We start from the raw sequence: 9,988 nt of genomic DNA on the forward strand, positions 1-9,988 counted from the left end.
GTTTCAAATTCTTTTCAAAGACTAGACATCAATTATAACAAAAATAACATGATTGCTTCCATTATTGCTAGATTTGCATGTTGTTAATTTGATGAGCATGCCTGGTCTCATTGAAATTTATAAAAGGGGACTTAAACAAATGCTCCACCTCAATTTGGAATCATCATTGTAATTAATAACTGCTAAGCAAAGAGTGAACCTTAAAGCTATTCTTATGGATTGCCTGTGCAATTTCAGAAAAAGTGAAACATAAAAATGTAGAATGAATAACAAATGTCAAGTGAGTTTTTTTTTTTTTTCATATAAATGTCAGATACTCACATCATCATGTGTATGTGGATGTGTGCTTCATTTCAGGCCAAAATATGAGTGAAATTGCCAAGAAATTTTTGATGAATGTTCAAAATGACTTAAAAGTGTAGGGTGGCCCACCATACAGGAAGAAGAATTGTTTGTTGTGATTAAGTTGTGCAATTGAGGCGTCCATGCCTTGGGAGAAAACCATCAATCCCATTTTCGCCGCAAGAAAACAAAATGGTACGGGTCCTGAAACAATATGGGCTGAAGCTTTCAGACACAGACCGCAGTAGTCAACATTTGTAGACTATACACCATTACTTTGAGCAGATACAGGACACTGCTAAAGTCTTCAAAGAGGACCCCCCAAGAATCTAACACGAATACACTGCACTAAATTCCAATCTTGTTTTGTTTCTGCCATTATCACTTGGTTTTCACCATGTGATCATGTCAGCTTGCTATCTGTGTAATGAACGATTTACACCTGAGTTGGATGTACCTTCTCTAACTACAGTATACATGTAAGGCAATGAAAGTATACTTGGAAAAAAAAATGTATTGAAACTTTTACTGTGGTGGAAATCTATGTCAAGATATCACTTCATGGAGAATTTACTTCACCACTGACATTTACACCATTATTATTATCAGATGCTTTCTTACTTTTGTATACAAAAATATTGCTTAGTGGAGTGGGAAGTTTTTCAATATATAAAAGATACTTGAGATGCATTAAGTAATGTTTGGGGGGTCCTGAAAACAAATTTATTATGGCTTCATAATCAATAAATCTTGTTGTCAGGCAAATAGCAGTATCCTAGCATGCAGAAAAATTGCAGGCTCGTATAATGCAATGGAACCATACGAAAGTTGATGTGATGCATCATCGCTACCAGGTGTCTTAAAATCAGCATCAATCTATGACCCACCATGCTGCTGAGAAGTGAGAACCCCGATTCCTCTATCTGTCCTCTGCCATGCCTTTGCTTTGCTTCACCATCTTTGTTTCACCCCCACAATCTCAAATCTCAATGGCAAAAATATCAGTGACCTGTAAAAGTTGCATAGGGCCAACTCCCTTGGGAGTCTTAGTTTTTTCACCTTTGTGACAGAACAAGTACAGAAATGCAAACTTTTACTGAGCTCTATAATCATTCTGATAATTATAATAAAAGAAGCTTGCCCCATACTTCATTTTCATTTACTTGATGGAAAAATACACTGAATTCAAGTGTAAAGAAAAGGTGTTACAGGTGCAGGCAAGATTAAAAAAATGATCCAAGTTGGGGCCCTTTTTAGATATATGGATAGTGGGTCTTGACAACCATTCTTGCAGCATAGACGTAAGCTTTACAACTAACATCTTTGCTTTTACAATAATATCGTTACCATCTGCTAGGAATGAATATGTCTGTCTGTGCATTTTGTTAGAAAGAGATGAGTAGTTATCTTGTTAGTGCTAAACCATCTAGTACTTCATGTGGGCCTGGAAGCCATAAAAAAAGAAATGCCCTTTATCTACAACCAGAAAAGAACCCTTCAGCAAACACATGCAAGGAAAAGCTAGATCAAGAAAAAGGCTTTCACAAGGGCTGGAAAGGTGGTGTCTAGGGTTTGCACTTTATAGTATTATAAAATTTCAATTACAAAAAGGGCAAGTAAAGCCAATCAATCACCTGACCAACTGGATAGACACGGGGCTTGTGCACCATAGATATCAATAATTTAACATTTGCTACCCCATTGGAAATGGGGCAGTGGCTCTCAAGATACACTCTCCACATTCCAATATCTACAGCTATCATCATTCAAAAAAAAAAAGAAAGATAGAAACATAAGGTTAATGGGTCCCAACATAATTACCACCCAACAAGGCCATGTTGCTTCAACCAAAACTCTTATACGTGATGGTGTTGTAGTTGCAAGAGCCTAGAATACGCTCCTTCGGCTCGGCTAATCAATTCGGCGTGGCTGCCTTGTTCTACAATGCGCCCATCTTGCACCACTCCAATACTGTCAACATTTCTTATTGTCGAGAGACGGTGAGCCACAAGCACCGTGGTGCGGCCCCTCATTAGCCTTTCAAGTGCTTCTTGTAGTACACACTCTGATTCTGCATCAAGTGCACTAGTGGCCTCATCAAGTAATAGTATGGTTGGGTCCTTAAGCACAGCCCTCGCAATTGCAATTCTTTGTTTCTGACCTCCAGAGAGCTGAACCCCTCTCTCACCTACTGGTGTTTTGTACCCATCAGGCAATGCACTAACAAATCCATGCACATTAGCTGCACGGGCTGCTTCAATTACTTCCGCTTCAGTTGCCCCTTCTTTTCCATAGGCAATGTTATCAAAAATGCTGGCTGCAAAGAGGGCTGGCTCTTGTTGCACCAATCCAATTTTAAGCCTAAGAGACTTCAAGTTCAATCTCCGTATATCTTTTCCATCGATCATAACCTTTCCAGCAATAGGATCATAGAACCGCTCAATCAATGCAATGACTGAACTCTTGCCAGAGCCACTAGCCCCGACAAGTGCTTGGTTTTGGCCAGCACGGATTCGAAGGTTAAGGTCTTTAAACACACTGACATCAGGTCGTGAAGGATATGCAAAATCAACATGCCTAAGTTCAATTTCTCCACGAATTGATTCAACTGGCTCTCCCTCAGGATCATCTGGGTCAATCTTGGTTGAACGATCTAAAATGGAGAACACTGAACCGACAGCTTCACCACCCCTAATGATCTCAGGAGCAAGACTAACAGTTTCTGCCACAGAATTTGCTGTGACCACTAATACCACAAAAACCTTAATCACCTTAGAGAACGTGGAGACACCTTTGCTAACAAGGTGGGCGCCATACCAAAGTATGAGAGCTTCAGAGGCATAAAGAGCCAGTTGCGATAAGCCAAAGAGGAGGCCAGAAGTTTGGCTGCGGCCAAGGCTTCGCTTCTGTGGAACTCGGAGCTCATAGCAAAATAATGAGAGGATCTTGTTTTGTGCATTGAAGGCTGCAACTGTTCTGATATTGCTTACACCTTCACCAGCAATCATGCTAGTCTTGGCATGTGCCTTGGCGGTGTCACCAGCAAACCCTTTGAGAGAGAGTTGCTGCAGTGTAAAATTAAACAGAATTAACAGTCTGAAAACTGTATATATCAATTAAAAAGGAAGTTCAGTTAATTCAAGTAACGTGGGTCTTAAGACTTAAGACTGCAAAAGAGAAGTTAAGTCAATCAACTGGGTAATAAAAGCTTTCAATAAATACAGCATTAGAACAATAAAGTTACCAACATCTAAGTTCAATTAACGTTTATATGATAGCCTTTTGTTGAATATTTCAGAAAAAGATAAATATAAAAAAAGATTGAAGTCATTAACCTAACAGAATTACAACAACAAAAAAAGAATATTTGGTAACTGGTTAACTTAAGATAAAAGCTTTGTTCTCGTTTGTTTCTTTGTTTCCAGTTTGGAGCTTAGAAAATAGAGTCCGTCTTATAGCCAGTTTTTATGCAGCCCTGCTCCATCATCGTAACATTTGTTATTAATGGCACACAAGAAACAAATTTGATGTCTGGCAACTACCCCAGACGTGCACTTATCATATTCAATTTCAGTTGCTTAATCTAATCTCTATTTAGGGTAAAGAGATTTTATTTCTTTTTCCCTGTTCTTGTCCAAATTCCAAGCAGTTATCACTGCCTTAAGCTTCAATGGGGTGGGACCAATGAACATTAAGCCAAACCAGGCTTAACTTCATTGCTAGGACCAGGCAATAAAGCTCCGTCGACAAGGACAGAATTGTGATCATGACATTGTACACATATGTAAGTGTTGTGTAGTCCCCATTTCACTATTTAGAAAGCATGCGCCAACTTTTTAGCACGCAGAGTCAACCAACGGCCAGTTGGCCTCAGTTTGAAAAAACAAGCCCAGATTCTAAACCCCCCGTAAACTGAAGCCTAAACCCTTAAACGACAATAATGCACAAAGGATTTTACCGTGTGAAATATGCACCTCCCACACAAGTTATTACCCAGCTACAACATCCGCACTTTCTATCTCTTAGGCACTGCCATAACACTGTTCTACTGTCACAACCTGACACTCTCCAGGGAAATAAAAAACAAACAGAGAAAAAGAAGAAGATATTATCTTCAAAATATATTACATCATGAATTATATGATCACGGGAGAAGAATCTTTTGAAACTATCATACACTTTGGTGGCATCTGGTATATAGATGGATTGTAAACAAAGCTATCAAAGCTCACGTTCCTAGGAAAAACAGAACCCCTTTAACTTGGTCTCTAAAATCAGACAGAGAACTGATATACACTGTCTGGTGCAGTGTCGGTGCATTATAAAAAGGTGAGAGAAACTAGACAAGTTGAAAATTTGACTCGAGGGAAGAAAACCAAGGGAAAAAAAGAAGAAAATATAGTAGGTTATAACCTCGAGAATATAAGCTACTAACAAGAACACTTTCTCAGTAGCATGGAAGCTGATGGGTGACCAAGGAATCTTGGATATTTTATTGTTCATTGTTATTCATTGGGGTCATTTTATATTTGGGTTTTTTTTTTTTTCAATTTCTAAAAGTTGATGCACCAAACTTGGAGGAAGCACGTGCAAAGAAGTGGGGAGGAGCCACGTTGGGTTTTCTTATTTTGTCGTTTGATGGAAAGTTAAAGTGAAGTTAGATTCCAGAGAGGAAAAGAACAAGAAATATGACACTGTATTATTATAGAGTTACTTATATGGCCCTAGTGGATTCAATAGTTTAAAAATGAATCCCGGGCAATGCAAACATTTCTTTTGAAGTAGCATAGTTTTGGGGTTTTTGGACTGTGGACTTGGACCACATTAGTCGAGAAAATGGTGAAATTATAGCTTAATTATCACTTAGAAAAGAAGGGGGATAGAGAGAGAGGCAAAAAAAAAATGGGTGGTTACCTGAGCAAAGTTTGCAAGGACTAGAAGAGGGAAGGTACCAAGGATGAGAAGTGAGACCCTCCATTCTACTATGAAGGCAACGATGAATGAGGTGAGGAGTGAAGTCATGTTTTGCAGTATCACCGAGATCCTCTCAGCTATCGCAGATTTCACATCAGCAGCATCAGTTGCCAATCTGGCTGCAAGAAGGCTTGAATTATGCTCTTCCTCATCGAACCATCCGACTTCATTCCTTAGAATTGCTAAAGACAAGAAAACACCACAAAATTAACATCCTTACCATGAAATTGCTAGGCAATGTATACTTCTTCCGTATCTCCTCCCTCCCCAAAAATTACAAAAAGAAAAGCCAACTAGGGTTGCAAATTAGTACCTCCAAGCATCATCCTCCTCACTCTTGTTGTGAGGTTTTCTCCCATAATACTGAAGAAATAATGCTGAATCAAATATGCAATGACAGCATATAGACCAGCTCCAATGTAAATGAAAACATATTCTTTTGTCTTTCTTTCCATAGACGTAGGATTTGTATAGTAGAAGACCTCAATCATATTGCTCATCACAATGGCAAAAGTTGGTCCAATAAAACCAGAAAGCACAGAACCAACCGCTCCCATGATTGAATAGGGCCATTCAGGAGCATTTAGCTTGAGAAGCCGGCAGAAATAGCCATCTGGAGCAGGATTTTTACGGTCTGTCTCGGCATTTGAGATCATCTCTATTCGGCCATCAGCACCAGTACTGTAAGAATAGCTCAAGTTCCGCAAGCTGCCTGACCGGAGGCTTAAGGACTTAGTTGATAGTGAATGACTTAGACGTGATGAACGTGAACGGCGAGTTGATGGGTTAGCAAAATCTCTATTTCCCACCATTTCTTGGAATCGGATTAATGAAGCATATGCCCCTGCCTTAGCAATCAATTCTTCATGAGTTCCTGTCTCAACAACTTGTCCTTGCTGTATAACAGCTATTGAATCAACATTCCTTATGGTGGAGAGGCGATGTGCAACAACTACAGTTGTTCTCCCTACCATGAGACGGTCAAGAGCTTCCTGAACAATACTCTCAGAGCTTGCATCCAGAGCACTTGTTGCTTCATCAAGGAGCAAGATCTTAGGATTCTTCAACATGGCTCTAGCAATTGCAATTCTCTGTTTTTGGCCACCAGAAAGTTGGACTCCTCGCTCTCCCACCTGAATTTGGATTGAGATGCCCATACAAACAACATTTTGTGATACAAATTAGTTTGGGGCTAAAAATTAAATTTGAACTGGAGTACCAAGAAGTTGCACCAACCTGAGTGTTGTACCCATTAGGAAGTAGGGTAATAAAGCTGTGAGCATTTGCAGCAGAAGTAGCAGCTTCAACTTCATCCATTGTTGCATCAGGTTTTCCATAGAGTATGTTTTCGAGGATGGTAGTTGCAAAGAGAGCAGGTTCCTGATTCACAAGTCCAATCTGATCACGTAACCATTTTAGTTGCAGTGTTTTTATATCCATATTATCCAACAAAACCTGTCCTGTTTAGACAAAAAGAAATATCAGCTCTATGATCCAGGGGGCAAAGAATATATTTAATCTTCAAACATGACAAAAGTCTCTTAATTACCCTGGTTAGGATCATAGAACCTCTCTATCAGAGAGACAACAGTACTCTTCCCTGATCCACTACCACCAACAACTGCAACAGTCTTTCCTGCAGGAAAGAAGATTGAAAAATTGCGAAAGATGATCACATCTGGTCTTGATGGATAGCTGAAAGTTACATCCTTGAATTCTATATTGCCATTAACCTCAGGCAGTACTTTTCCATCAGAATGGTCTTGGATTATGGAGGGCTTTTGCTTGATAATCTCCATCAACTTGTAACCAGCTGTTTTGCCTTTACTAAATGCCCCAAGATTGGAAAATGACTGTCCCAAACTCCTGCAATAGAAAACAATTAAAATCGACAATTAAGCTTAATTCATCTTCAATCACAAAAGATAAGATACATGAGCTTAATATCTTACATGCCACCAACAATGGCAGAGAAAATTGCTGTGAATGCCTTCCCCCCGTCTGTCTGTCCATTCCTGATAAAAACACCAGCATACCAGAACACAAGGGCCCAAGACATGCAAGCTATGCCATATGTACACCCTAGCCCCAAACCCTTGGCCATGCCAGCCTTATATCCAAGTTTTAGCGTGTTCTGTATTGCATCTGAGTAGGAATTAAGGGCCTTGCTCTCACCAACATACGAATATACAGTACGAACTTGTGCAATGGCCTGTCCACATGATTAAAGACTTAGGCAACCAGGCAGAAAAAATTAAATTAATAACATAATGCTCCCAAAGATGAAGGTGTTATACTGTAATATGGGATAAATTTCTGATAACAGAAATAAAAATGAAATTTGAAATTCCATCAGGAATTTGGAAAGTGATAGTGATAAAGTTGAAAGAAAATCGACTCCGTTGAGTGTTACACGGTAGAAGGCAGTGTAACAGATACTTCATTATTACAAACCACATGGAAGAAAAATAGTCCACAACCACAATATAACAAACAAGATATACCAGTTATAAAATATTACAAGTTAATTTATGGTTTCTTAGGCCAAAATAGCTCACCTGCTCGGCAATTATGCCAGCATTTGCATAGGATTCCCGGCTCTTGGAAGTGAGGCCGGTCAGAGTATAGGCATATAAGCCACCAGCAAAAGCAATTCCAGGGATCACTGCCACACTTAGCAGTGCTAACCTCCAGGCTGATACAAAACCAACCACCAAACCAGCCAGGAAAGTTGACAAATAATGTATGAAGTTCCCAACCTAAAGAAAAGAAAATATATGTTAGTCCTTAATGCTTAAAGAAACTCTTATTTCATTCCATTGATCACTTGAGAAACCAAATGGAGAACGTTCAAACAAAATATGCCCGCGCACGATCACACAGATATGCTAACGTGCACGGTCAAAGATTCAAGCCCGAAATAATAAGGTAGGGGACCCGCATTTATGTATAAGCAACAAACCCAGATTAGCCAGTTGAAAATTAACGCCGTGGCCAGCATCAGATTACACCCATAAAACAGAAAAAAGCGAAAAAATAAAAATAAAAAAAGGGGGGAAAACAACAACCAACCAACCTACCTTCTCACTGATGGCATCTTGGACAAGTAGAGTATCAGTTGAAACACTAAAAACAATATCCCCAGTTCTTGCATCAGTGTCAAAGAATCCAACATCTTGCTTCAACACTGCTTCTAAATACTTCTTTCTCAATGTACTTACTTGCCTTTCCCCAGTGTACATCCAACATGCAATCTCTGGTTACCAGAAGAAGAAAACCAAATAGTAAAGTTTTCACTTTTTTAACAGCTAAAATTAACAGCTAGCTACCACAGTAAGAAATCAAATGTACTTACAATGAAAGAGATGGGACTATAGTGGAAGATAATGTCGAAAATATATAACTTAAAAGAAATGAAAATGAGAAATTTATTAAAAGGGTATTGAGATTGACGAGTGAAGAAACAAAAGGACAAAGAGACAGCCCTTAAGACCACGTGGGCACACACCCACCGGTCCGTTTTTGGTTGAACTGGCTACACTACACGAGTCACTTATGACTGAGCCCATGGTGCAACAACTGTACTGTTGCCTGAACGATTCCTTTCAAAGATTGTATACATTTAAAAGAAAAAGGCCTCAACTCTTAAGTCTTAACCAAAAAATAAAAAATCAAAAGAATAAGAAAATGAAATATACCTGCATAAGATGATAGGCAGACAATAAGACCAAGATACACAAAATAGAGTGCATACTGCATTAAAACAACAACAAAATTAACAGATCTTAGATCTAAAAACGTTTAAGAAAAAGTTATAGTAAAACAGAGAAAAAGAAAATTTTTGATTTGATAAAGAAAAAAAAGAAACAAACCTTGGCAACTTCATGAGTCATTTTGGACAAATCAGATTGGTTTTTTCCAAAGCCATTAACCATTTCACCAAATAATAAGAAGAAAACAGGCATTGAGGAACCATGGATAATAGCTCCCAAGCTACCAGAGATCATCAAGAAATAATCATATTTGTCTGCAAAAGAGAAAAGTTGGTAAAATGGCAAGCTTTGTTCTTTTTTTTTTTCTGCTTCCGGGACTGCCTTTGTTTCTGTTGTTTCAGCCATTGTAAACTCAAAATCAAAGCTAAACCAACTTTTTGAATGGAAAAACAAAAAAAAAACCAAGATAGAAAGGAAGCAAGAGCTAAAATGAGTTGAGTTGGGTTGACTCAGGGAAATTGAGTTAAAATTTTTGATTGAGAACAGCCATAAGGAAGAAAGAGAGAGAGACAGAGAGAGAGACAGGGAGGAGGATCTGGGGAGTGAAAGAAATGAGAGATCTAAAGGCCCTTTCTTTTTCTCTCTCTCTCTCTTCCTCTTTTTTAAGGTCTCGAAAATCTGACAATGTCGTTTTTGAGTTTATCAGTTCGAGAACTAAGCAGAAGAGAAGAAAAAAAAAAAGGAAAGGGCAAAGCACAAAGAGAGTGTTTGAGTGAGTGAGTGTATATATAGAGAGAGAAATTGTAAAGTTATACAAGAAAGAGAATGCATGTGTAAGACCATTGGTCAAACCAAAAGAGTTTTTCTGGCTCAAAAATTAATATTTCGATGAAACAGAGTAACATTTTTTTTTCTTTTTTTCAAATAATAACTCTTTTTGGGCAGGTAAATTGGTATAG

The 9,988-nt window shown here is 38.6% G+C and overlaps 1 protein-coding gene across 1 annotated transcript; it reads right to left on the reverse strand.

Annotated features, from left to right (window-relative positions):
• Positions 1 to 1,864: 1,864 nt before the first annotated feature.
• On the reverse strand, positions 1,865 to 9,784 carry LOC18601485 (ABC transporter B family member 19). Its single transcript, XM_018119809.2, is given in 11 exon segments — positions 1,865 to 2,276; positions 2,279 to 3,407; positions 5,257 to 5,498; positions 5,630 to 6,449; positions 6,553 to 6,776; positions 6,866 to 7,182; positions 7,269 to 7,528; positions 7,875 to 8,075; positions 8,397 to 8,572; positions 9,015 to 9,069; positions 9,189 to 9,784. Coding segments are annotated over 11 exon segments (3,693 nt in total). The 5' UTR covers positions 9,435 to 9,784; the 3' UTR covers positions 1,865 to 2,253.
• Positions 9,785 to 9,988: the final 204 nt, after the last annotated feature.

The sequence above is a fragment of the Theobroma cacao genome, chromosome 4 (genome assembly GCF_053813885.1).
Source record: "Theobroma cacao isolate CCN51 chromosome 4, ASM5381388v1, whole genome shotgun sequence".
Classification (NCBI taxonomy): domain Eukaryota; kingdom Viridiplantae; phylum Streptophyta; class Magnoliopsida; order Malvales; family Malvaceae; genus Theobroma; species Theobroma cacao.